The sequence below is a fragment of the Bacillus rossius genome, chromosome 2 (assembly GCF_032445375.1).
Source record: "Bacillus rossius redtenbacheri isolate Brsri chromosome 2, Brsri_v3, whole genome shotgun sequence".
In the NCBI taxonomy this organism is placed as follows: domain Eukaryota; kingdom Metazoa; phylum Arthropoda; class Insecta; order Phasmatodea; family Bacillidae; genus Bacillus; species Bacillus rossius.
In genome coordinates this window covers 117,730,752-117,758,167 of record NC_086331.1, presented here as the reverse complement: position 1 = coordinate 117,758,167, position 27,416 = coordinate 117,730,752, and the positions used below count along the sequence as shown (strand labels likewise).

The window sequence follows — 27,416 nt, the reverse complement described above, 5'->3', positions numbered from 1 at the left end:
GTTTTGGAATAAAATATATTAGCAAGTAACAAAAAGGAGGGCCGGCCCGAAATTATTTAAAACAATTTATATTATATTAATTTAACATCATCACAGAACAAAAAATTGAAATATTCCACCATATTAGATTATTTCACTAATTAGTTTACATATTCTCGTGGATTAAGTTATGAGTCACTGTTCGCTGGTTTGCATAGAATAATTTGTTTCGTTGCCGCTAGGGGGAAGTTATATGTTAAATATCACCCGGGGCTTCAAGTTGAACATCTGGCCGGGAGGAAGCTCTTCTTAATGAAATTTAAGCTGGAGGTCCAGAACAACATGATGGGTGCAATTTCGCTGCCCAAATGTTGGACCCTGTCTGAAACACAAGCGAAATTCCAAACGAATTAGACCTGCTTCCAGACAGTCAAACACAGTCGGCGCGAAAAGGCCAACAAACGGGAATTCGGGGAGGAAAAAGATCGAAGTAACTCACCAAACAGGGTGTAGCTCCTGGGCTCAGGAGATGTCTCGCGCCGACATCAAATGGCGCGGTTCGAGAATAGCGTGGATGACGCAACCGAAATCGTCATTTAGAAATTAAAATAATTAATAAAATATAAACTAAGACATGACTTATACTAATTTTTTCTATTGACTGGCTACTACTGAAATTTAGCTGGGATCACATCCCTTAAGGCAGCTGACTACATATCTTATTCACACGATTTCGCAGTTGCCGCGAATAGCCTCTTAACACAGAGGACACCGAGATGACGCGGTAAGTAGCCGAAGTCAGAGTACTGAGTGCCATGGTGGCGGACAAAGCTCCTAATTAAAACCGGCGGTCGGCCCTAGGGAAAAAGAGGGGGAAGGTTTGGTTCTAGGCCGAAGACATCCGGAGGTGACCGAGTGGTCGTAAGCATTACTTCAGTTGTTTGCGCCGAAGAGCGACTGCCGCTCTCTCTACCGGCTGGCACAGAAAGCAACAAACAATCGACTTCTAAGGGTCGCAATTTGAAAGCATAGGGGCATGTGGCGCCGCGGAGCTGCTCTCTAGCAGCGTAAAGGAGAACTAAAGGAGGCGGTGAGTTGAATCGCCACCAGATACGCTGGCGACCAGGGCCGAAGTTTCTTTTTCTGTCACTAGGTGTCGTGGAGGGCTCTGTAGGGCAAGGGAGAATGTCCTTGGAGTAGGCCACTTCCTTGGCGGGGTTCACGCCAGGGCAATGATCTTGGGCTAAATTCTTAGAATCAAGAGGTGGTGTAGGTGGTGTAAGGTGGTGGGAAGGGGGGGGGGGTTGAAAACGCAACCAGGTTAGGAACGATCCTCCTAGTCGTGACTTTCGAGGAGTGAACCTAAAAGGTATTCGTGACGGGAAAGGCTACGGTAAGCTCGTCTCTGAGAAGTGGTAACGACTCATCCAGAGCTGCTGTATGCAGTTTTGGTCATGCAGGGAAATAATATTACAAATCCCGGATGTGACTGCAGGCGGGAGAAATGTCATACGGGCTGCTAACGTCTACATTCGACTTGCAAAATATCAGATTGGTTCCTGAGAAAGGATGCCTCAGTCTACTGGCACAAAGTTTAATTAAGGAGAGTACACCAGCCTAACAAAGTGTAAATCATTCTTTTGTACCTAAATGATATAAAAAATAAAATTCCCAAAAATTATTTATAATTGTAATAACAAAAAAAAAAGTGTCGAAATTTCTAATTTCCGGCACAGGACCTACAGGCAGTTTTATTTCACTGACACAGCAATAAAGTAAATCATTTTGTTTGTCCCATGACAAACATGGTCGTACATATTAACTGAGAAGCAACATCAATAAAATCCTTTAGTTCATTTTCATTGCTAACTTATGTCACCCAATTGTCCACATAGAATGATCTCTGGAGTTTCTCTGCTGCTGGCCTAAGCTCAGGTGGACAATTTTCCAAGTGATTGTGTATAACTGCACATTAAATAAATGGGCTACAGTTCACTCCAAACACTACACGACAATGTCGGAAAATTTTCACCTCATTGACATCACTGTTCTCCCACCACCAAAATCTCAAATAGTCACTGTCACTTTTACAAACAGAAAATTGCAAGAAAGCCATTTTTATGTTAGCTATAACTCCAATTTCATTCTCTCGAAACTACATCGACACAGAAGGTATCAGTTTTAACAAATTTGGTCCCTTAGCAAAGCAGTCATTAAGTGACAGTGATCTTTTGATTTTACATGAAGCATCAAACACAGGCCTGACCTTTGTTATGAAACTGCTCTTGAACACACCTCTGTGAGGTTAATAATGCCCATGTTTTTTTCAGGATCATCCTTCGAAACTTCCTTCGTTACACCTTCCTTCACCCAAGTTTGAAAAACTTCATCATAATCACGAAACCTGCCATCAGATATAAGCTTAGAAGTCATGCATGTCAACCTTTTCTCTGCAACTTTGTCTTATCCCTGGTTGTGGGACAAGGCAGTGGTGAGTCTCAGGTGGGGGTAAAAACCCCCTGGGCGCTGCGCGCCTAAGTGTCGCTGTCGAAGACCTCCTGCAGCCGCGCGACGCACCTGGCCGAGACATGCTGTGGCCGTGGGTCTCTGGGTCGATCACCAGCGATGCAGGGTCCTGGTGGATGCCGGGTATGAGGGGATGGGATATCGATGAGGATGAGGGGACAGGTGGGTGGTTTGACTAGGGAGAGGAGAGTTGGGGGATGGGGGAACAGCGTCTCAGCAGTCGGTGGGTGCTCGGGTGAGTAGGGGACCGGCGCGAAGTCGAAGGACTGCAGGGGGCTGTACGTTGGGTGTTGGGCTGGGCACCACCGGGTCGTCAGGTGCCGAGAAGTAGCCCAGATGGCATGTAGGCAGCTGCTCCTGGTCCTTGCTGAGACGGGCGCCACACCTTGCTTACCCGGCATCCACCAGGACCCTGCATCGCTGGTGATCGACCCAGAGACCCACTGCCACAGCCCATCTCGGCCAGGTGCGTCGCACGGCTGCAGGAGATCTTCGACAGCGACTCTTAGGCGCGCAGTGCCCAGGGGGGTTTTACCCCCACCACAGACTCACCACTGCCTTGTCCCGCAACCAGGGATAAGACAACATATATACATTATACTTGTCCTTTTTAGACACTGTTTTATTCTTATTCAACTCAAAAATTTAATCGATATGTTACCTCGGTTTTTGGTACTTCATCTTTAATTTATGAAGTATGTATGTACAAACTACAAAACATATTTTAGCGATTTAAATAAAATATATAAAGCAACATAGATACAGCATTACACATATGGGTAAATAAGTTTGTCGCCATATGTGTTGTCTCGTGGTTAAAGTAGACTGATATTGTTATCTAAAGAATTCTCAAGTGGGTTCAGGCCACTTTGCTGGATACAGCAGTGGTTCGTTGCTAGTGAAAGAAAGGAACTCCGAATAGGTTTTGATTTATTACAAGAGATAGAACTTTATTTGGTGATGCCAAAGCACTCAGCCTGGTTCATGTCGGTGCTGGAGAACATTTCTACATACTTACGACGTTGACACGTTACTGTTAGGACTAGAGCAGGAGTACGGCAGTGAGAATAAATTTCTGTTGGTTATTCAGAGGGGGTGGGTATCTGCGAATTATAGTACAATGATTCTGTCTTACTGATTCATCATGTCCATTACATAGAACATGGTAAATACTATACAAATGAAAGGATAAAACACATTAAATATTACACAAATAAACTAATATTGCACTTGAAGCTGGTAGAGAGTCTATGTGGGGAACTATGAAGCATACATGTTGGCAGCTTGACATGTCTCGCGAGTAGTTGAGTTCAGTTTTGTTCATTGGCTGCGCAGAGACGGTGTTTCTCAAGAGAGGAACAGTCCCTGGAGTTAAGCATGGGCGGAGGGCCCTCACAAGAATATTTCCCACGTAAACGAATATGGCCTCCTGCAGGTTTCCATGTTTAGTTAGTTAGTTTTGCAGGAAATTGATATGATTAGTCTGAAGACGGCCTAGTGCTAGTGAAGTTGGAAAAGTTCACGAATAGTAAATCCTAACCGAGGATGGTTACGCGTATGCGGCCCTTCAACTGCGAAGATAGAAAACATAAAACTTGAAAATGCATTACTTGGAACAAAATAATTAAGTTACGTGGTGGGTTCCTTACAACTGCACCGAATATGGGGCCGGCCACAGGGCCAATGAGAAAGAATTTAAAACCTTAAGCAATGGAAGTTACAGTCGGATATTGCAAGATGTTGGAGACCCCGTGGTGCTCACACGTCCAACCCATGCGTTGAATGAGTGGCAACTGACATGGCACCGGCAGCCTGGAGCTACCCAAGCCACATTTTCAATACGAAATACGCAGAGCGTGGGAACGAACAGGACGAGATTCGAGGTATAGTCACACAGTGAACAATAATCGCTTATGTAAAAAGAGCAAGTAATGAGTTTACTTTAAAACCTCAGCCAGGTAACTTGTACTTTGAGACAGGTCATTTAGCGAAAACATGAGTTGCATACATACAGGGGTCCTCTGCATAAACATATTAAGCAAAAACTTTGCAGGTTAATCAAATGGAAAAATTCTTCACTTTAGAAGTCAAGATTGTGCAACCTGGTCTTGAAATTTTAAAGAAGTTCAATGTCTACAATTATGGCCTCTGCCGACATTCAAAGCAGAGAAAAAATTTTGATACCAACATGGCCGCCTCACCAAAACAAGCAGTGTCCCACAGCAGGGCCGGCACGTCCATATAGGCGAACTAGGCAACCGCCTAGGGTGCCAAGTAGCTAGGGGCGGCGCAGCACGACACATAACAGCTGATACAATATGTTTAACGATTATTGAAACTAGATGGGATTTTTGTAACAGTTTGGAATGTTTATATTGACATTGTCGCGGCCTCGTCTCTGGTGAAGATGTGGAGACGGGGTGGACGCCGCTCGGTCGATCGGTAGTCGTGATGTTTGCCCGGCGCTAGCTCTTGGGTAGAGCAGCCTCACATTCTGAGGCAGGAGTGGACCGTTCAACCAACAGTGGACGTGTTGACAAGGAAGGTGCCCACAGTCTCACGAGGAGTCACTAGCAGAAGGTCTGGGAGCAGGAGAAAGGAATGCCTGCGGTCTCACGAAGAGTCGCTAGCAGAGGATTGCCCGTGATCTCACAAGGAGAAGCTAGTGGATAGGTGAAAGAGAGAAGAGTCGCTAGTTGAGGAAAGGAAGGTGAGGAATGCAAACCAATAATACCACTTGCATCTGTGTTAATAGTTATTCTCCCAGATTGGTTGGGAGAGGAGAGCTGGCTGGGCTTGTTAGCCCGCACAATTTATACATGTTTCTTCTACAATCATTTGTGTTACAATTTTACATATTCCTATCCCTTTGGATCTTTTGCTTTTACAATATTATTTACAAGTCTACAAAACATACTTACAATACACCCTTAATAATCTTCATAAATATTTACAATAATAACATATATATAACATAACTATAATACATTGTCTCTTTATATTTACAACTGCCATCTAGTGATGAGTGGTGGCACTACCAGGGCCATGGCTGGAATGTTGCGCCGCGGACAGGGCTGTGACCCAGGTTTTTGTTTAAATAAAGAGGAGGTACGATGTCAACATACTTTATGATTTGTAATAAGTAAAAAAGTAAAACAAAACACAAGCCTGCTTACATTTGATTGTTGACAAAATCTTAGGCTTACGTGATGTATTTTGAGGCAAGGAAAAATTTTTGGGGTGTCCGGCGGGGTGGGGGTGGCATTAAGGTTTTTCGCCTAGGGCGCCAATTTACATTGCACTAGCCCTGTCCCACAGGCTTCTCTACGCAAACATTGTGGTCTAGGCGACGATTGGTACCTACCACAACCATACCTAGATGGCACCAATCGTTATTGCCATTTGTTACAGTGTGTATATATTGTATAGTTGATGTACGATGTTAAATGCTTGACAGTGCTATGTGGTCTTAATTGTTAAATAGTGACCTTGATTGCTGGTTGCTGGGTGACAGATGATGGCCTGTTTTTGTAATGTGTACCTCTTGTATCGGTAATCAATGTATGGGGCATGGGCGTCGCAACCGGGAGGGACGGGGTGGAAACGTCCCCCCCAATAATAAAAGTCTTCAATTTCGTCCCCTCCAATAATATATTTAGTTTCGTAGTTATATTAAAAAACATGATTTCTGTGATTCAACCCATTTGTTGCGCATGGTGCATTTAGTCCAATCGTAGTAATGTGAGCACTTTTTAATTCGATCTTCGTGTAAAATCAAAATCAGGTCCGATACCGAAGCGCACCAATAGCAGAAAGCCGAGACGAGTCGAGCCGATCCGATCAAGTACGCGGCCTTCCATTGCAACCAACTAAAATTAGAATATTTAAGAAAGAAAAATGCCTAAAAACCACTTTTTTGTACCTTCAATCCCCAATTTTTCCCGTGGAAAAGGGGGGGGGGGGGGGGGGGGGGTGGTCCGATCCGCCCAGCTTTTTTTTCTCCAGGGGATGGATGTTCGTCAACAACTAAATCAATTGAAGTCCCCCCCAAAAAATATATCCTTGCGACGCCGATGTATGGGGGAATTGTATATAAGCTTGGTATAAACTTACTTAGCCAGAATTCACCACCAATTGAATTAAGTTAATAAACTTGGAAAGCAATACTGCTGTGGAAAATTTATTGCGCGCTCCCTCTCTCTTTTTTCCTTCCTCTGGAGTGGCCTTCGGGAGCTCGCTCTAAAATCCTTTCCCCCCGTTTCCCTGGTGTAGCCTTCGGGATCTCGCTCTAGATTCCCCTCCCCTGGAGCGGCCTTTGGGAGCTCACTCTAGGATTCCTTATTTCCCCCCCCCCCCCCCCTTGTAAGGGCCTTCGGGAGCTCGCTCTAAGGCTCTGGCTGACTCCCCTTCCTCGTTCTTTACCTGATCCCTCTTCCCCACATCCCCTCGCAACCAGGTGCACTGTCCGCCTGCAGGAGCTGTTCGGCAACGATGTGTGATCTCTTTACACCTTGTGGGTGGGGTTCACCCCACCTCAAGCCACTCCAGCCGAAACACGTCAGTAGTAATCAAAACAAACATACAATCAATACAAATACTCATGAACACTCTAGATTACTTTTTGTTTATGAATAATTCTCGTACTTATTTCATACTAATTTTTCAACTGAAATCACCTGTCAAAGCGGTTTATTTTTTTCCAAACGAATGCTTCGGCGTGTGTTTGGATTTGTTTGTGTATGTGTGTTGGCATGACAGAAAATAAACTAATGTTAACATTAGTGTTCATTTTTTTTATTACGCTTATCAAAAAGCGTTAATTTATTGCACTTCCGCTTAAAGCGCTAAAACCTGTTCGCGTTTGTTAACATTGGAGTTTCAATGCAATACCTTCTATATCTATGGCCAGACCTATCCGTAAATAAACATGGTTGTTTATTGGTTGGCGGCATTGTTATTGTATTGTCGTAGCATTTAAAAATCAAATAAAATAATAAAAAAGAAAATATTGCAATGGAAGTAGAAGATGCCAGGTATTACGAAGGTTGTGGGCATGAAGGACCAATAAGATGCATATTTTTATGTGAATTTCATCCAACTGCCGGACCGCGAATTACTTATCAGGTAAAACTTTTTCCTTCGTGTAAATAATTTATTCTGAAGGTAAAATAACATGTAAAGAATAAACCATGACGGTAAATATGTATTGTACGGATTAGCGCCAAAAAAAATCGTACATATATGAAATAACTTTCATTATATGCTATCTTACGTCCTCTTTTCAGAACCGCCTGCGGAGATAAAAAATTCCAATTACTTTAGGAGATATCCAATTTTTTAACATTCATTTTTTGGCAATTTTTTTAAAAAAAAATTTAAAAAATCCGAAAATACCTTTATTCTGTGCTCTTAAACTTCCTCTTTTCATTGAACCCGGCTGAGATAAGAAATTCCAAATACTTTTGGAGATATCGAATTTTTTAATTTTCATCCTGTGCACTCATGCGGCGATAACGGTTGCTTGTTTACAAGTATGATTTTTTTTTTGCGATGTTCCCGAACGGAGAAACTTAAGATGCACATAAAGTTCTGCCATTCCCTATTACACCCGAACAATTCACCTTCGGCCAACCTCGGGTTTATTTATTAATATTTATATTTCTCTGTTTATTTTAATGTAGCTATACTAACCTAACTAACCATCCAAAGGGTTTTAAAGTGTTTTAATGTAGCTAACCTATCCGACCACTGTTAATATTTCAATTGGTAAATATGTAGTTGGGCGGTATTTGCGAAAAAAAATGTTAAAAATCCGAAAATACCTATATTGTATGCTCTTCAACTTCCTCTTTTCATTAAAAGCGGCGGAGGTAAGAAATTCCAAATACTTTAGGAGATACCGAATTTTTAAATTTCATCATATGTAGTTCAGCGGTATTTGCGAAAAAAAATGTTAAAAATCCGAAAATACCTTTATTATATGCTCTTCAACTTCCTCTTTTCATTAAAAGCGGTGGAGATAAGAAATTCCAAATACTTTAGGAGATATCAAATTTTTAAATTTCATCACAATACCAGTGCATTGATGTGGCGTTTACTATTGTTTCTTGTTTACGAGTATCTACTTTTTTTATTGGATAATGATGTCACGTGATTGTTCGTGATAGGCCAGAATTCAAACGAACCAATATGTGATTATTTAGTTTATTTATTGTTTAAAACTGTGTTTAATTGCCGCCTCCAACTTAGGTGAGTTTTTAACGTTTCTAATTTTAAAGTCTTATTTGTTATTTTGATATTGTTGCGCAAGTAATAAGTAACAAAAAAAATTTACGTGAGTTGTTACTGTTCATCCTTTGTTACGGGTTTGTTAGGTAAGGTCAGTTACATTATAAATAATTTAAAACTAAACAGCCATTAAAATTAATTCACATTATTTTTAATGTTGGCTTAGTTTGAAAGTATTAATAATGTAACTGACAAGACCTAATCAACCATTTTATTAATTACGCATTCACGATTCACATATTCACAAACACACGGCAAAATAACAAAAATAGCGGCACTCAAATGGTTCCACAGGTCTTGTATTGCAAAATTAAAAAATTCGATATCTCCTAAAGTATTTGGAATTTCTTACCTCCACCGCTTTTAATGAAAAGAGGAAGTTGAAGAGCATATAATAAAGGTATTTTCGGATTTTTAACATTTTTTTTTCGCAAATACCACTGAACAACATATGATGAAATTTAAAAATTCGATATCTCCTAAACTATTTGGAATTTCTTACCTCTCCTGCTTTTAATGAAAAGAGGAAGTTGAAGAGCATATAATAAAGGTATTTTCGGATTTTTAACATTTTATTTCGCAAATACCGCTCAACTACATATTTACCGCGTCTTCCTTGAAATTAGTAATAAAATTCTGAAAATACCGTTTTCAAACACAAAAGACACCCTTCTCTCTCCCCCTGAAAACAGAATCTTTAGATACGTTGAGAATTCACAGTTTATAGTATACATTACAATACCTATGCATTGACGGAGCCGTCGCAATTTTTTTTTCCCGTGTGGGTTGGTTTGTGGTTATTTTGTAGAACTAGTCAGATTAGTAACATTAAGAATATTTTAAAATATTGTGGTTGGTTGCTTAGGTTAGTATAGCTTCATCAAAAATACTGTATAATATTTTTATTGGTTGGTTAGGAATTACAAACAAATTTAACATTTAGCTATCCTAACCTAACCAAACTTTAACATAATTTCACAGTATTTTAAAGTCTATGAGAGAGCGGCTTTTTAGAATAGAAAGAAAAAGATTGGAAAACGATTTTCTCAAACTACTCACTTCCTTAAATTTACCCTGAAGGGGTGGTTTTTAAATTCCTTTTAGTTTGTGAAAAATAATAGTTGGTAAAAGTTTCATACACGTATCTAGGTTTATCCTTTGATCCTGATGGCATGATCCTGTTCATTTTTCTCCTGTTGTACGTGATGCTTGCTGATTTAGTTCAGTACTTCGGAAGATCCTGTACATAAATAAAAATACTTTTTTATATAATAATGAATTATGATCGTAATTTGATTAAAATTGATTTTTTTTTTTTAACCTACGATTATAATTCTTTCTTGTTTCACAATTTATTTTATGTTTAGGATCTTCAGATGTATTGAACTAAAACAGTAACCATTCTGTACCACAGGATCAAGTCAACAGGATCAAGCCTTCATGATCCAGGGATAAACTTGGATACATGTTATAGCCATAAGAAACACAGAATATACAATGGCTGTAATCAAAGAATTCCCTGGAAAGACTGCAAAATTCAATGTGTCAGCTATATGAGTGCACAGCACGTATATCTCATAGAAAATGAATGACGTTAAAAATTCAATTCAAATTTTAGGCTCCCATTAGACTCGTTCGTTACAATGTGACTCAAAATAGTATGTATACCTACTTTAAATGCAATGTAACAAAACAAATGTTCTAATAAAACAAAAATAAAATACAAGCATCCAAAATTCCGTACAACTGCAATACAGTCATTAGTTAAACAAATTTCATTATTATAACAACACCTACATTGACTAAAGTTCTTAAAAAATTATAAAAACCCAACGTGGAAACTTAAACAATGAATGTCAGCAATTGCTTGTATACAGAGGTATTGTAATGTAAGCTGTAAACGTGTTTTTTTTTTCACAAACCAATAGGAATTAAGAAACCTTTATTTCAGGGTTAATTCAGGAATGTCTGCAGTATGTGGAAATCATATATTCCTATTTATCGTGGCGGCAGCAGTGTAAAAGCATGGGTATTGTAAGATATAACATTTTAATTTTTTCACAAACTAGTAGGAATTATGAAACCATCCCTTGGAAGTAAATTTAGGGAAGTGTGTGCAAACCACTTTTTCCCATTTTTTTCTATCCATTCTAAGAAGCTGCAACGTCAGATAATTACCTTTTAATGTAGCGATCATATCATAATTGACTGTCCACACTATTTCAAAGTATTTTCAATGTAGCTCGTCAATTCTCTAATCTCCCCGTCACTTAAGTATATAATTAAAAGATGACATCTTTCATGCACATTTTTATCCTATAATATGTGCTGCTGATGTTGCTCATGCAAGCAGTGAACTTTGAAACTGTTTGGGCCTCAGAATGGACTGATGTGAACTGGTTCTTATGCTACATGATAGTTCCTACACAACCATCAAAAATAATGTACCTACATATTTTTAATGTAGCTATACTTAACCAACTAACAGTCCACAATATTTTGAGGTATTTTTAACGTATCTAACCTAATCGAAACGACCGTTCTCACTATTTCACAAATTTATAATATTTACAGTGAAGATGCACGAACATGACTTTGGAATGGACAGTCGTGAATGTTAGGTTTGCTGATCCTGTATTCTCCATTAATAAAAATTTAAAAAAAATTCGCTATAAATGGTGATTTCTCAGAAACCATTAGGACTTTAGGAACACTGTTTTCAGGATAAATAGAGGAATGTCTTTAGTGTTCCAAAAAAGTATTTTCAGGTTTTTATTGTTTTATTTACGGAAAAGCAGTGATGTAAGAATTTTTATCCCTTTCTCTGTGCTGTGTATAAAATTTTTGTGCACAACCAATCAGATAAACATGTCAGTGGCACTGAGTAGATAGTGATTTTTTCGGTATGTACAATTCAAAGATAATAAGTGAAACTAATTTATAAGTTGGTATTTATTTGCGAGGCAACACATTGTAGTTAATCATTGCTAGTTCAAAACTAAATGGTGAAATCAAATGCTTAGCATTAGGTAATCAACTGCTTCATAAATAATAATAATAATAATTTATCACGAAATGCAAACAAAAATGAAAATTTTCACAAAAATAAAGGTGGAAAAAAAGTTTGAGTTTTTCGAACTGCTATGTTGTGTGCGAATGTAGCTTCAAAATCTGTGCTATCATGAATGTAGCTTAGGCCTAATCAGTAAATGACTTTCAAGTACTGCTAATTTATGTCATGATTCTGTGCAAGCGGGAATAAGAAACTCAGTAATACCAGAGAATTCAAGTCGGGATTACAATCGCCAGTCATGTCCATCCGTTAACCATTTGTCCATCAGCCACGGAACGATATTCAACACATTGCTCGTCTGTCGTAATATTTTTCCATTTCAATGCTTAAAGGTTTAGAAAACTTAAATTTTGGAGAAAATTCCTAATGTGTAATTACATAAGTTAAACAATCAATAATTGTTCGTTATGCCTAATGCATGCCTTTTGAGAGTAGAAAAATTGAAAACTTAGATCTTCTTGGGATGAACTACAGTTGATCCATGTGTTAATTCATACAACTTAATACACTCCCTCGGTCCCTCCTTTATGTGTTGTGTTGTTGCATGCCATTTATCAACTTAATTAATTAGAAAGAGAAAAAGTTCTGAATTGCAAATTACAATTTAAAATACCTGATAAAAATGTAATTTTATAAAATAAAACTAATGTTTTTGTATCTGTGAGTTTGTAATTTGTGTTTTAGGTTCCTGATGATTATGTTTCAAAGGAAATTTTTGATGCAGTAAGTGTGTACATCATTCCAAAACCGCAATTGCAAAGAACTATTTTTACAGTGTAAGTATTATATTTTATGAAGTAGATACTTGTTAATTAAAATTTTTTTTGGAGATGAAATATATTTTCTCTTAGTTTAAAATTTTTGTCGTATATGAACATAAAAGAATGTGAAAGTTATATAGGTGAAGAAAATAAACTTTAATAAATTATTTGTAGATATAGCTATAACTTACAAGTTCCCAGACTATTTCTAGCGATATGTCTGCTGAACAAAATTTTACCTAAGACAGAAATATTTTTTGTCATTGTTAAAATGTCTCATTTTGTAAGGCTCCTCTTACTTTGTTGCCACAAGTTGGAATGATGAAAAATAAATTAAATGGTTTTTTTCTGCACTATGAAAATGTGGATAAGCATGGTTGTTACAGAGGTCTTTGGAGTAGGTGAGTCATAAATGTGATTGTTCAGTTAGCATACTTCATCATTGAATTAATTTTAACTAGATTCAAAATGTTATTGTTACTTATAGACGCTTCTATGTAGTTTGTGTCTTGGGCAATACATGGTAGTCTGATCCCTGGCATGACGTCACCTAGACATGAATGAACGGGGAAGCTTACACTAACACAAGTCATACGAAGAAATTATAATAAAAAAACATGACAAGATCACGCCCTGGATTTTTTTGTTGAGGCTCGTTGACCAACGAACACCAAGTGAATTCCTCCAGCCTGCCCCGCCGGGCTGGGGAACTTGGTACTCCGCTGGTCTCACCCCCTCTCCCTGTCTACCGACCAATCATGACCCTTTTTCAACTTTCTCTCCTCCTCCTTGGTAACAGCAGAGCATTCACGTTGCCGATATAGGTAGTTTATTTTTCTTCTTATGTCTCTTACATTTAACATTTAATAATATTTTGTTCACAATACATTTAAAGGTTTTTTTTCCTATTTTTTGCTTGCTTATTTAAGTTTTTATGTGCAGCTATGTATTTTTTTAGGTATTGTTTGCTATATTTATTTTATTTACTAATTCTGGATACAGGACTGGTTCTAGAATGTTCTTGAACATTTGGATGATATAATAGTGATGGGAGCATGGGAAGAGAAATCATGTGATAGGTCTTATGGCCATAGTTGCAAATAATCATGGTCTGTTTTCATTACTGAAAAGTGTTTTGTTTTGAGGTGTGATTCTAAGGTGCTCCGTGATTGGTCTACAACTTTAAAATTGTTCCAGTGGGGAAGGAGGTGAATTCGTAGGTCACAATTGTTTAGTTGTTGCTCGGGCATTTGCAGAAGCAGGATGTGTCATGTGGCAGGTCGCCAAAGATAACATTTTTATGTTGTTACATGCCTGTGGTCCGGGCCGTGCTGTTTTACACTTCATTTTGGACTTTTGTTCTAATTTGAATTTGGCAACCAGTGGCGGCAGTGCAGGCCTGATTGAAGCCTTATGTGTAGATTTGTGGCTGCACCAAGAAGACAATGGCCACTGTGCCTTTTGTACCCGGAGTTGGGAAGCGACTTCAGATTTAAGTTCCGAACATTAATTAAATATTGTGTCCGAGCTATGAACTGATTTCTTTGAGCAAGTACAGGTATTTTCTGCGAGTTACGTGTATTTTCATCATGTACATATTTTCATAGACGGAAGATGGCTGCCATGGTGACGTGTGAATATTGGTAAAGATAATAAAAAGCAGTGAAAATAAGTTAACAATTTTGAAAGACTTTATTTCCGTCATAAAACATTTATAGTAACTTTTTTACCAAATTTAAACATTATTTTTGACGGCCTGAATTAACTTTCTTCAAGTATTCTATGTATGTAACATTCATGACACATTGAGCTAGTCAGGAAGTCTGTCATGCAACAATGTCTGGGAAGGGCTATATAAGTGAGATAAGCCAATGTGAATACTGACAGGCAGGACATCTCTATTTGCACAAGTAAGAAAGAAGTGAGTGTAGAGTGAAGACGTGTATTGTGGTGCAATATCACATGCAGACTTGCCTTCTAGGTGGTACTAGAATATTTCAAAACCACAGCCACTGCAGTTTTTAAATTTATTAATTTTTCAATTAAATTTTTTATTGTACTGTGGTGTACAAATAGAGGGTGACAATACAATATCTACAGTTATTCGTTGTTAGCTAGCAAAAATATATTTAATTAATTTTTATGCTCTTTCTATATTTTTTTTTTTTTGGAAAATTTCAAACATCAGAATCACCCCAAAAAATTTGAATGCGAGCTAATTGATCACTGTTGGATTACAGAATTTTCTGAACCAAGGAGTGCTGGATTAAAGAGCTTTTACACTATTTGAATGAATTTAAACATGGGAATTGAGTGAAATTGGAATTTTTATTTAACCATTGTGTATAAAGCACTGGATGCCATTAAACCTGATAGTGAGTATAATGACTGATGCCCCGAAGGAGACATTTAGCATGCATTCCTAGTAAAAGGTAGCATAAATTAACCATAATTATTGTGAAACAGAATTTGACATTTACCTACCCATAGTTCAGTTTAGCTGTCTGTTGAATTTAAAACTTTTTTTTCCTGAATTGAATTATTTTGGATTTATTTGGAGATAAAACAAAATTATCTAGTTTAAAACTGTGTCGCAGGTAAGACTGTATCTCAAAGGACAAATAAATATAAGTGATATTTGAATATTTTGTGCACTGGTGAAGTAGAGTGGCATGATTGCTACAGTTATAGTAAACTGAGAAAAGTCAAGGAAATCGCAGCATATTTCTGGAATATTTCGTGTAATGATAAGAGTGAAACGAAAACTATCACTTTTGTCAAGGTTTAGGTGCATCAAAAAATGCTACATTTGATTGTCATTATTTTCGTGAAATCCTTGGTTTTTTACCTCGGTTCTCAACCCATGTGAATGGCCACTTTGATTGTGCAGTTTGTGGAGCAATGAGTATTTGTTCGTCTGTTTGTTTTTGTTACAAATTTTTTCAAACAAACTTGAAAATACTAGTATTTTAATATCTAAAGCTCCTATATTATTTAAAGTGCTATAATATTTTTTTGTTGTAAAAATTATTTAAATCATTTAGTCCCTCACAGTTAGGTTGCTTTTTTTCCTGGTGCAAGGCAATCCAGAATAGCAATAATTCATAACACATAATATTTTATACTGTCAATACGCAAAAATTTTTTTTTACTGAGATTAGAAATTACTTCTTTCGTATGGTCTTTAGGCAAGTTGTTTAAAGAAAAAAAAAATTTCTTATGTTCTTGAAAATTTATTCTTTTAACAAACACTTGAAAAGTTATATACCCTTGTAAAGCCCAGAACAACTGGAACATATATTTTACACTTAGTTCATTTATTTGAGAATTTACTGCCCGACAGATTTTTCTGAGGATGACAAAAATTAAACTCTTCATAAAATACCCGATCTTAATTTTTAGCAGGTATAAAGAGACCACAAGCCACTGGGGCGATTGCTGCATGGAAATTTGCGGTTGGAGGTCATGCTGATGCTCGGGGTCAAAACATTTATAATTACATATTTAAAAATGGTTGATTTGCAGCCTACCTGGACCAGGGAACATTAAAAGTCTCTCAGTTAATTCTTCTTAATTTTTTAGCAAGTTGCCATGAGACAAGGCAGATCAGGGCAGCATCTAACAACAGACTAGTTGGTCAACACAGCTACCTTCCTTCACCAGGATGGAACAGAGGGACACAGCCCTGTGGGCCAACCGACCAATCACAACAAACATAACAAACATTACCATACAAGGAAAGTAGACCAAAACCTTTATTTTCAAGGTTAGCTCTCAAAGGTTAACAAATACAGCAAACTCTCCATGAGTTTCTGGACCAACACATCATGCCAAGGTGTGGTGCATTCTGATTGGCTGTTGAAACGGCATGCTGTATACATATGACACAATATGATTTTCTATGCGCAGTTACGCGCTTACATGCAGGTTTTTCCCATTAATAATAAGAAAATAACTACGTATCGGGCAGGTTCCAGATGGTCGCGCATTCTTTCTTTATTTCTTTCTTTCACAGACTGAAAAACTCTCCAACTTTACCAGAAGTAATACAAAATTATAACTAAGATGTAAATTACCATATTAACACAATGCCCATATAAAATAATAAAAAACAAACCACTTTTAAACACAAACTAAATTTAAAAAAAAAGTAAAAAGTAACCTAATGCCATTTAAAAATAAAATATACACTATTAAACTAGGGCAGTATGACTTAGAGTTATAGAATGTCAATGGAAATTGAACAAACACAAGGCTGATGTATTTTGGAGAGTGTATTTGTACACTTAACTGATTATGCTTCTTTGCTAGTAGATTGTGAAATTACCAGCACCACCTCGCTTTGGGTCACATACAATTTTCCAGTAACTTATACAATTGAGGCAAGAGTAATGTTGGTATGACTTGCTCTGATAATTACTGGAATTTTACAGTAATTAACCAGTATTTATTTAAATTTTTGTGAAGTTAAATAAACTATGTACAATTATTGCAATTTTTATTGGTGATTTGAGGTTGTGCGCTAATGCCACAATTGTCGCTGCTTATGTTTATAAGAGATGTAGACCATAGTTTATTTTAATGTTAGCCATTATTAATCCCAGTTTGTTCTTTTTGTATTTATGTCCATTACTCAGCAGTGATGTAATAGAAAATAAACTGGAAATTGATGCCAAAAAAATAGTGAAAAGTTTAATGCTTCATAAACAGCTTTTTAGAATGGTCAAATACAAGGAAATATATTAAGTAATCAACCACAGCTTGTATTAAAAACTATCACAGAAATTATCTGGAATGATTTAGGTATACCTACCATGAAAACCAATACTATCAGTATGGCTATACCAAAATTTGAACCAAGGTACTTTAACCAAAATCATTGTTTTAACATTGTGCCACCTCACTTGGTCTTCATGCTTGTGATTGGTGCTTGACAATACAGGGAACATTTTTTTTAGCCTTACAAATAGGAGTTAGAAAATGATCATGGTAGAGAACTGTAGTTCAAAAGATAAACATTTAAAATTGAATGAATTTGTGCACAGTAAACAAATTATTTATGAGGTAACCTCCTATGCACAAGTGTATTTGGAGGGCAGATATTAACCTGCTCTTCTATGGGTTATTGGATTTGTGTCATAATTGGGGGCTGGGAAAATTATCATCAATTTTTCCAAATATACTATCTATCTATTATTTTATAAATTAGCAGTTATAATTGTGAAATTCACATTTTAAATTCAATTCATTTAAAACGTAATTTTTACATTCCAAATGGTTTTATACTAAATATTCACATATACAAATGCCTAAAAATAACCCTCTAGTTCAGTGTTGTACAAAAAAAACAGACAGACAGTCGAGAGGGTGGCAGCTTCTCACCATTGCACTTAAATACAACTTAAGATTTGGTCTACTTTTAAACCATAAATAAAAGTCACTCTGATTATCTATCAGAAATAAAATAAACAAAACAATCAGTTTCTCTTTCTTTCAAAACAATAACCCAAGCTTTTGTTTATAAACAACAAAAAACACAACAGAGATTCACTGTAGACAATATATAATTTCTCTTAAAGCCACATCTAACTATAAAATAATTAACTTATAGTCATCCAATGAACAAACGTTAAACTTTACTAACATAAATAGGACTGCAACAAACCCAATTTTTGATCACTAACATTTTACTAGGTCAGACGTAGAAACTTGTTGTCGTGCCACTCGTTGTGGCGACACTTGTTGTAAGCGGGGGGTCGATCGGTCGGCTTTAAGGTGGAAGGTTAGTGGGCGCCACCACGTGGTGCTGCACGTGGACCCGGTGAGACTCCTAACTCAGGGCGTGACGTCGCCCATGTGAGATGTGATATTTCCCCTTGAAAACATCTAGCACTAATTCCTGCCCGCTCTCAGCGTCGGGCACGCTTTTACCTACGCCGTGGGCTCTCAGGCGTCCCACACGCCGTCACACTCCACGTGGTCGAACAGATTGAAAATAAAAGAATAATACGTTAAATTTGCACGCCTGATTTATTCTGCTAATTCAGCTCACACACGTACACGGTTGAAACTGTACAAAACGCCCGCGGCATGAATCGGTTTAGGGGTAATGAGCCACGTAGTCACATATTAAATTACTTAGTACGAGGAAAAAGACTGAGACTGGCCGTAAACTAATTAATGAAGCAGTCCCCCGACAGAGAGTAGCTCCGAGGACTAAAAGAAAGTGATTGAGACAAAATTAAAGTTAACAGAATTACTTGGCAGAGAAAACAAGCGGTGAGGTCCCCGGAGTGCTGAAGCGTCTGCTCTCGGTCGTTGATGGCGGAAGACTTGGCTGAGATCATGGCTCGCTCGACTAACATGGCGTCCTCCCGCCGAAACAACTGCCGTTAAAAGATATCTGCGAATTCGTGCCACGGGAAACTAAATTAGCATGACAAGAATGCCTTAAAAATTATGTGACAATTTATGAATACTTGAAAAGAATAATACATATTATAATTATTAAGATTTAAATTTAATTATTGTCTGGCTTCGGGTTTCCTCGGGAATGTCCGGAAACGCTATGATATTTTAATACATTATTTTATAATAAAAGTACATAAAACCCTCCCGGCCGATCTGCCGTCACGTTGCACTTAGGGAATATAAAAACAAACAACACAATTATATTTACTTATGTTTTAGGGGTGCGGCGCACTGGCTCGACAGCGCCCTCTTGCCGGGCGAACACACACGCACACACACACACACGTACGCACGGGTAGGCGGGAGGTTTGAATGGAGGGTGGGTGGTGTTTGGGCGGTGGCATATCGGACTTAAAAGGGGCCGCAGGCCCGGACGATGTCAAACTCTTGATGTGAAAAGGCAAAAATAATGTAATCAACACAATCAGAAAAGACATGGTGAATAAATTTAAAATTGGCAGCTACTCAACTGCCATCAACACCTGAAAATTAAATTAAAAATTAAATGCCAAAAAAAAAAATTGAACAGAGTTAAAACTCCTAACATAAATATCATTAAGACAAATACAATAAAAAAGAATCTTAAACTTATAAGGTTAGTTGCCAAACAAACAAATTTAGTGTTAAAACAACACGGAAGAGAATTTAGAAATCTCGTGAAAAATCTATATAATTAAAAATAAGCACCCTCACGCCATTTGTAAGTTATTTACAGGACAACTAACAGAGAAGCTTCAACTCTCATGACTGTCACATACTTAAAAAAACTATTTCATAGTTAAAATTAGAGAAGGAGCACCTAGGTGCTAAGTTACGTCTATAGTGATATTGTGATAGCTTTCTTGCAGTCGACTTACCTGCCTCCTCAATTGCCCCTCCATTTCTTCTTCAAAACTGCTCAAAACATCCAACTGCTTTATTGTCTGGTCTGTGTGTGTCTCCTCATGGCGTTAAGATTACTCAACCATACTACTCTCATGAGACTACTGCTTTGATAGGCTCACTCGCCACCATGTGCTCTAAACTGGCCAATCCTTTCCCAGCTACCAGCCGCCCTCTAGCCAATCTTTGTACTGCGTTCTCCCCCCACCTCCGTCCCTCCATGCACCTTGAAACTGCCACTTGCCCAGAAATGTGAGTACCAGAAACTGCCTCTCGCAGCCACGCTAAGCAGTTACGCATCTCTTGTCTGCTTTCCATACAACTTCACAGAAAAATTGCTTGGCCACGTCTGGCCAATTCTTACAATGGGTCTAATGTGCTCCGGACCACAACAATTAAAAAATTTAGCTGAAATAAAACCTGCCAGAAATAATTAAAAAAGCTGGGACCACACCAAAAGTTAAAGAAAACCTTAACACCAAAACTAAACCAGGTTACAATATTCAATGTAAAATAGTTTATTGCAGCCTTTAGTTCTGTTTGCTTATATGAGAAGTATGTTTGGTGTGATAATATAATAATTGGTTTTCGTAATCACCATTTGGTGTGTTGTAGCGAGTTTGAGCAGTAGTAGGTTTTGCAGTTTCTTTTGCACTTTGTTTTACTATTTTTAAATACCAAAAGTACTGTTGTTTCATATTGTTTGTGATCAGATTGTCTAGAGACTTTGAGTTGTAATTTACCACTACAAATATTGATTTCCTATTTCTTGTACGATGAAATATCTCAAAAATGTCAAGGTAAATGTCTATATCTTTATTTTCACAACCCAGTAGACATACAGAACTGCTACATGTAGTGTTTGTTTGATCTTTATGTGCCTAACCATGTTACTAATATTTCTAATGTTGTTGTATGATTCATGTTTTACAGGAATGTTTTGGGATTTAAAATTACAGGCTTCCCAGTCAGGATTGACAATGCAAAATATGCTCGTAATGCTTATTACTTCAATGTTTGTTTTGTGTCCGATTTCTGGGCACGCACTGTTCAATATGAACCAGTCATCAAAAAGTTTTCTGAATATCTGGTATGTATATTAGATTTGTATATATTTGTGTGTCTGTGTGTATGTAATTACGTGTGTTTGTGTGTGTGTGTGTGCGTGCATGTACTCATATTTTATGAAAATAGAAATTTAGCCCCAATAACTGGCAATACAAGTTCTGTACTCTGCATGTAATTAGGCTGCAACCTCATTTTACCAAGCTGTGGTGCAAATAGTGTGTAGCAGTGTTTCATTCTCATTTGTATTAATAGAATAGCATATTTAATTTCAATTAGAAACATAGTGTATAAAAATGTACTGTCATGCCTCTCGATCATCAAAATATTTGAATTTAAATGTTGTTTACTCTAATACAGTTTATTTCTCATCCCATTATCAATAATGTAAAAATATTTACTAACAAAATCTTATTTTGGTTTTTCCAAATAATGGAAAAATAGGTTGTTAGTTATGTATTTTTAATATTTCAACCTATTAATTTACCACCTGTTTGATTACTGACATTTTAATGTTATTGTAAAACCATATTTAATCCCTTCCCACTCCTTTAGTGATTTTATACTGGAAAATGGTAAAAAAAAGTTATAGTTTTCGTATGATTAGTCAGTGTTTCTATTGAATAGCTTACATTATGCTTATTAGCTTCGGAGATATGATTTTGTACTCTATAACCGACCCACCTGTGATTTTGTACTCTATAACCTATTTTACCTGACACAACATGTAACACTATGTATATGTTATTCATCTTCAGTTTATTACCTCCCATTGTAGTAGATTTATGATTTATACAATTTTTAGTTGTAAAACTCAATTTACATCTTTAACACACCTGGGAAGTTGGAATTCTAGCATAAGGGTAAGTGGATTCGTCATTAATTTTTGTAGGTTTATTTATACCCAGTACCTTAACTTGTCACATCCGCCATTTTTTTCTGGCCTCGGCCAAAGTGACACCCTCAGCCCGGGTGCACCACGACTCGCTACCCGGTCTATGGCCCACAAAGGGTAGTGTCACTACCTGCCCACAGATGGCACAGGGCTGGCAATCGTTATTAAGTGAACTTAATAACTCACCTATGAACAACTAGGGCGAGGTTAAATGTCATGTACATAGTGATTGGATTATGATAAATTGTATAGTTAAATGTAATGCTTACACATAGGTATGTAAAGGATATATGTTAAATCTCTATATAGATATCCATGATGGAAATGTAAACATTGTGTATATGTACTCGGAGTCAACCAGACCTGGCAGCTCTCCTTCCCCCAGAGAAATCTGGAGAATAAAACCAGTGGCAAGAGATATTGGAATATCATTGCTACTTCCTCCCCAACAACTCCTACCCCCCCCCCTCCCCCCACGCCCCACCTACTCTCACTCTTTCCTCGGAGCGGCCTTCGGGATTACGCTCTAGGTCTCCTATCCTTCCTCGAGCGGCCCTCGGGATTGCGCTCTAGATCTCCTATCCTCCCTGGAGCGGCCCTCGGGATTACGCTCTAGGTCTCCTATCCTCCCTGGAGCGGCCCCCGGGATTGCGCTCTATGTCTCCTATCCTCCCTGGAGCGGCCCCCGGGATTGCGCTCTATGTCTCCTATCCTCCATGGAGCGGCCCCCGGGATTGCGCTCTATGTCTCCTATCCTCCCTGGAGCGGCCCCCGGGATTGCGCTCTAGGTCTCCTATCCTCCATGGAGCGGCCCCCGGGATTGCGCTCTAGGTCTCCTAACCTCCATGGAGCGGCCCTTGGGATTGCGCTCTAGGTCTCCTAACCTCCATGGAGCGGCCCTTGGGATTGCGCTCTATGTCTCCTATCCTCCCTGGAGCGGCCCTCGGGATTGCGCTCTAGGTCTCCTATCCTCCATGGAGCGGCCCTCGGGATTGCGCTCTAGGTCTCCTATCCTCCCTGGAGCGGCCCCCGGGATTGCGCTCTAGGTCTCCTATCCTCCCTGGAGCGGCCCCCGGGATTGCGCTCTATGTCTCCTATCCTCCCTGGAGCGGCCCTCGGGATTGCGCTCTAGGTCTCCTATCCTCCATGGAGCGGCCCTCGGGATTGCGCTCTAGGTCTCCTATCCTCCATGGAGCGGCCCCCGGGATTGCGCTCTATGTCTCCTATCCTCCATGGAGCGGCCCTCGGGATTGCGCTCTAGGTCTCCTATCCTCCATGGAGCGGCACCCGGGATTGCGCTCTATGTCTCCTATCCTCCATGGAGCGGCCCTCGGGATTGCGCTCTAGGTCTCCTATTCTCCCTGGAGCGGCCCCCGGGATTGCGCTCTAGGTCTCCTATCCTCCCTGGAGCGGCCCCCGGGTTTGCGCTCTAGGTCTCCTATCCTCCCTGGAGCGGCCCCCGGGATTGCGCTCTAGGTCTCCTATCCTCCATGGAGCGGCCCTCGGGATTGCGCTCTATGTCTCCTATCCTCCATGGAGCGGCCCCCGGGATTGCGCTCTAGGTCTCCTATCCTCCCTGGAGCGGCCCCCGGGATTGCGCTCTATGTCTCCTATCCTCCCTGGAGCGGCCCTCGGGATTGCGCTCTAGGTCTCCTATCCTCCATGGAGCGGCCCTCGGGATTGCGCTCTAGGTCTCCTATCCTCCCTGGAGCGGCCCTCGGGATTGCGCTCTATGTCTCCTATCCTCCCTGGAGCGGCCCCCGGGATTGCGCTCTAGGTCTCCTATCCTCCCTGGAGCGGCCCCCGGGATTGCGCTCTATGTCTCCTATCCTCCCTGGAGCGGCCCTCGGGATTGCGCTCTATGTCTCCTATCCTCCATGGAGCGGCCCTCGGGATTGCGCTCTAGGTCTCCTATCCTCCCTGGAGCGGCCCTCGGGATTGCGCTCTATGTCTCCTATCCTCCCTGGAGCGGCCCCCGGGATTGCGCTCTAGGTCTCCTATCCTCCCTGGAGCGGCCCCCGGGATTGCGCTCTATGTCTCCTATCCTCCATGGAGCGGCCCCCGGGATTGCGCTCTAGGTCTCCTATCCTCCCTGGAGCGGCCCTCGGGATTACGCTCTAGGTCTCCTATCCTCCCTGGAGCGGCCCCCGTGATTGCGCTCTAGGTCTCCTATCCTCCCTGGAGCGGCCCCCGGGATTGCGCTCTAGGTCTCCTATCCTCCCTGGAGCGGCCCTCGGGATTACGCTCTGGGTCTCCTCCCTGGAGCGGCCCCCGGGATTGCGCTCTAGGTCTCCTATCCTCCCTGGAGCGGCCCTCGGGATTGCGCTCTGGGGCCCCCCCTTTTCCTCTCTATGCCTAGTAAGCGTGCAGGGCCCAGGCACCTCCGGCAACGTCTACCTCCATGCCGAGCAGCGGTCAGCCCACCACCAGGGCTACTTCACCAGTGCTGTCGAACCGAGCCCAGTGTACATCCCCGGCCACTCCTACCAATTTTCACCTGTTCCCTATTCCCTGCCGAGTTCACCAACGCCTTCCCCCCTCTTCCCTCATCCACCCGCATCAGTATCCTGCTCCCTGTTGAGATTCCTGCCCTTCCCCTGCGCCGGCCACCGCCACCACGCCCGGCGGACGACCTGCCTCGAGACCCGAGGCCCAGCCCATCTCCGTTCGGCTGGCTGCCCGGCAACAGGCGCTGCTCGGCAGGGACGACTGAGGCCGTCGCTCCCCGGGGGTTTTCACCCCCCACCTCAAGCTCCTTCCAGACACTGGCCCATCGCCAGGACACGTCAAACTTACGCTGGATTTTCTTCATAGATATAGGAATTTTTATTTTAAAACAAAATATATCTCCTTTTCATCCCTGTATGTATGAAATATGGGAAAATGGTTGAAAGGAGCGGGTAGTTTTTGTATTTTTATTTTTCATACCCAATATCTTAATCTGCTGCTTGATTAGCTTTAGAGATATTTTATTTTTTAATTTCTGTTTTTAATGTACTGTTGTAAAGTTGGATGTATTTTTTATAATTTTCAACTTGCAACAAAGTGTGATTCTTATCCATATCATGTATCTGTCCATTTTAAGTTTAAGATATTTCAGAAACTAAAAGTTACAAATATTAAAACTAATTAAAGTAAATAGCATGTGTCCAACTGGTGTCTGTAACCACGTCTGTTTGCATTCAACCTAGCTGGTTTCACAAGATAGGCGATAGGCGAGGAAGCAAGGAACACGTGTACGTTTAATTTTTCTTTTTTACGCTATGTCATTGGTTGTATGCAGTGGTGCCGAAACTGTTTAGGATTGAGAGAATATTTTGAAAATGTGTTAAGAATATTGGTAAATACATTTAAGGACGGTTTGTTTGTTTCCTCTCTCTTTATTGCAGTTGGCGCCAATTTTTAAAGTTTTTTCTAAGCCTTCCTAATATACTAGTCCTGAATGTCATTCTTCAAATTAGCTTCTTTCAATTCTCACCACAAATTTTTTTGTCAAATACTGGTTTTTGTAATTTTCGAGAAAACTAGATAAACATTGTGGTTATATTATCATATCTTGAAACAGGGTAAATATATTTGTGCCAGCATATTTAATTTAATTTAATTGACTGTTCAAGCCTTTTCTTGTTAATTGCTAATAAAATTACCTGAACATAATTCAAGTAATGAAAACTATTAAGTTTTAAAATATGAAATAATTTTGCATGCATTATTATTAATTACAAAACTTATTTCTATGTGAAGTATAATTTGTTCATTTCTGTTGCAGGTAACTATGGAAGAGCAGACTGGGTTCTTATCAGATACAAATCAACCAGAGAGTGAAAATACAAAGCTTCCTGCAATGCTCAAGCAGATATTAGAAGATTTGAACTCAAAGAAACAATCCAGTGTGACTGGTAGGCAAATTGTCATGAATTTGCAGATGATTTATCTTATCTGAAAGTGGTGGATGTAAACCTGTGCTTACAATCTTGTATTTAGTATTTTAAAATTTTCATATTTTTTATTTTAATTTATATTATGTGAATATTACTGTTTTGGACTTTTAAGTTAAAGAATTTGGTCAGGTTGAAGATCCATCACTTACAAGCTGCATTTTTCAAGCACATGCTGTACATAAATGCACATAATTTAGAAAAGGAGCGGGCTTGATATTATTTTCTTCATTATTAGTATCGCATTAAAGTATTAAAAAAGTATATGGGGAAATCAAAGAAAAAGAAGGTTCTCTGGAACCTAACTTTACGTCTAATTTTGATTGCATTAAAATATTAATTTAATTTTTTAACTTGAGGGTTCTGCTGATAAAAATCTTGATTTGTACAGATTTAGATGTGAAATGATGGTTATTGTCCATCTGTTTAGTCAGCAGTTACATATATTTCAGCAGTGAATGTTTTTAAAATGTATATAATAAATGTGGGGCCCTGGAAGTTGGTACATTTTATTATGTATAGAGAGTTTGTGAAAGTAAATTAAATATTAAATTAACATACATCACCTAATTTTTGTGTGTTCAAGGCTGATATCAAATTTTGGAATTAGAGTTTTGTTAAATCATGTAAATAAATGTATGTACATATGCATATATTCATACTAATGCACATAAATACCAGACTTGGGAAAGTTGCCGAACAATTTTATTTACTTAAGTTAATCTATAACATTAACTGATTATGGTTAAAATTAGGTTTTAATAAAAAATAAAATTGATTTAATTTAAACATTTAAAAAGACAGAATGTTTTCAGTTAAAATACAGAGCTAGAATAAATAAATGATTATTTTAAAAATTCTTATTTTCAAAACTAATACACATATAATCAGTGATTCTAGAAAGTAAAGTAAACCATTCCAAGTTTTCTTAAAAGAAAAACATTGAAGATTTTTTTCAAGATTTTCCAGTGTTCTACTGTCAATGGTTCTTAATGCAGTACTGATGCATTCTGAAAGTCATGGAGTGTTTTTGGCAATAGTGGTTACCAAACAATATCTTTAATGTAACCCTAGAAAAAGAAATCACAAGGCCATGGTGGCCATGTATATAAAGGAAGGTAAATTTTCACCTACATCCAATCCAGCGTTGTGGAAGCACCTTGTTTGAGTAACTATGAACATCCAAAGCACAATGGAATGGAGCTTCATCTGGTTTAAACACAAATTCATTCTGTCTTCACTTAGATTTGGAAAGAACCATATTTGCAATATGCAGAGGTGCCCCCCCCCCCCAAACACTATGACTCACCCCCCCCCCTAACATAATGATGCCGCCCCCCCCCCCCCCCCAAATTTTTTGTGCCATTTTCTCAATGATTTCATAATATACTTTTTTAGTATTATATTTTGTCACATTTTGCATTAATTAAAACTGATTTTCTAATAATAATTTTGGTCATATCAGGTAATATTTAATATTATAATTTAAGCATACTATGACATGTGACAATGTTCTTTTCAATCCTTGCTTGTTACCT

At 38.9% G+C, this 27,416-nt stretch overlaps 1 protein-coding gene across 3 annotated transcripts in view; it reads left to right on the top strand.

Annotated features, from left to right (window-relative positions):
- The first annotated feature begins 7,412 nt into the window (after window positions 1-7,412).
- Window positions 7,413-27,416, top strand: part of LOC134529679 (GATOR complex protein NPRL2-like) — a 64,430-nt gene continuing 44,426 nt past the window's right edge. For 2 of the 3 annotated variants that reach the window (XM_063364028.1, XM_063364029.1), the window contains exons 1-4: window positions 7,423-7,629; window positions 12,551-12,642; window positions 20,914-21,070; window positions 25,710-25,839. In XM_063364028.1, coding sequence (XP_063220098.1) covers window positions 7,519-7,629; window positions 12,551-12,642; window positions 20,914-21,070; window positions 25,710-25,839 — 490 coding nt within the window. In that variant the 5' untranslated portion in view covers window positions 7,423-7,518. Of the gene's footprint in view, window positions 7,630-12,550; window positions 12,643-20,913; window positions 21,071-25,709; window positions 25,840-27,416 lie in introns of all 3 variants that reach the window. The other variant, XM_063364027.1, reaches the window with a different exon arrangement.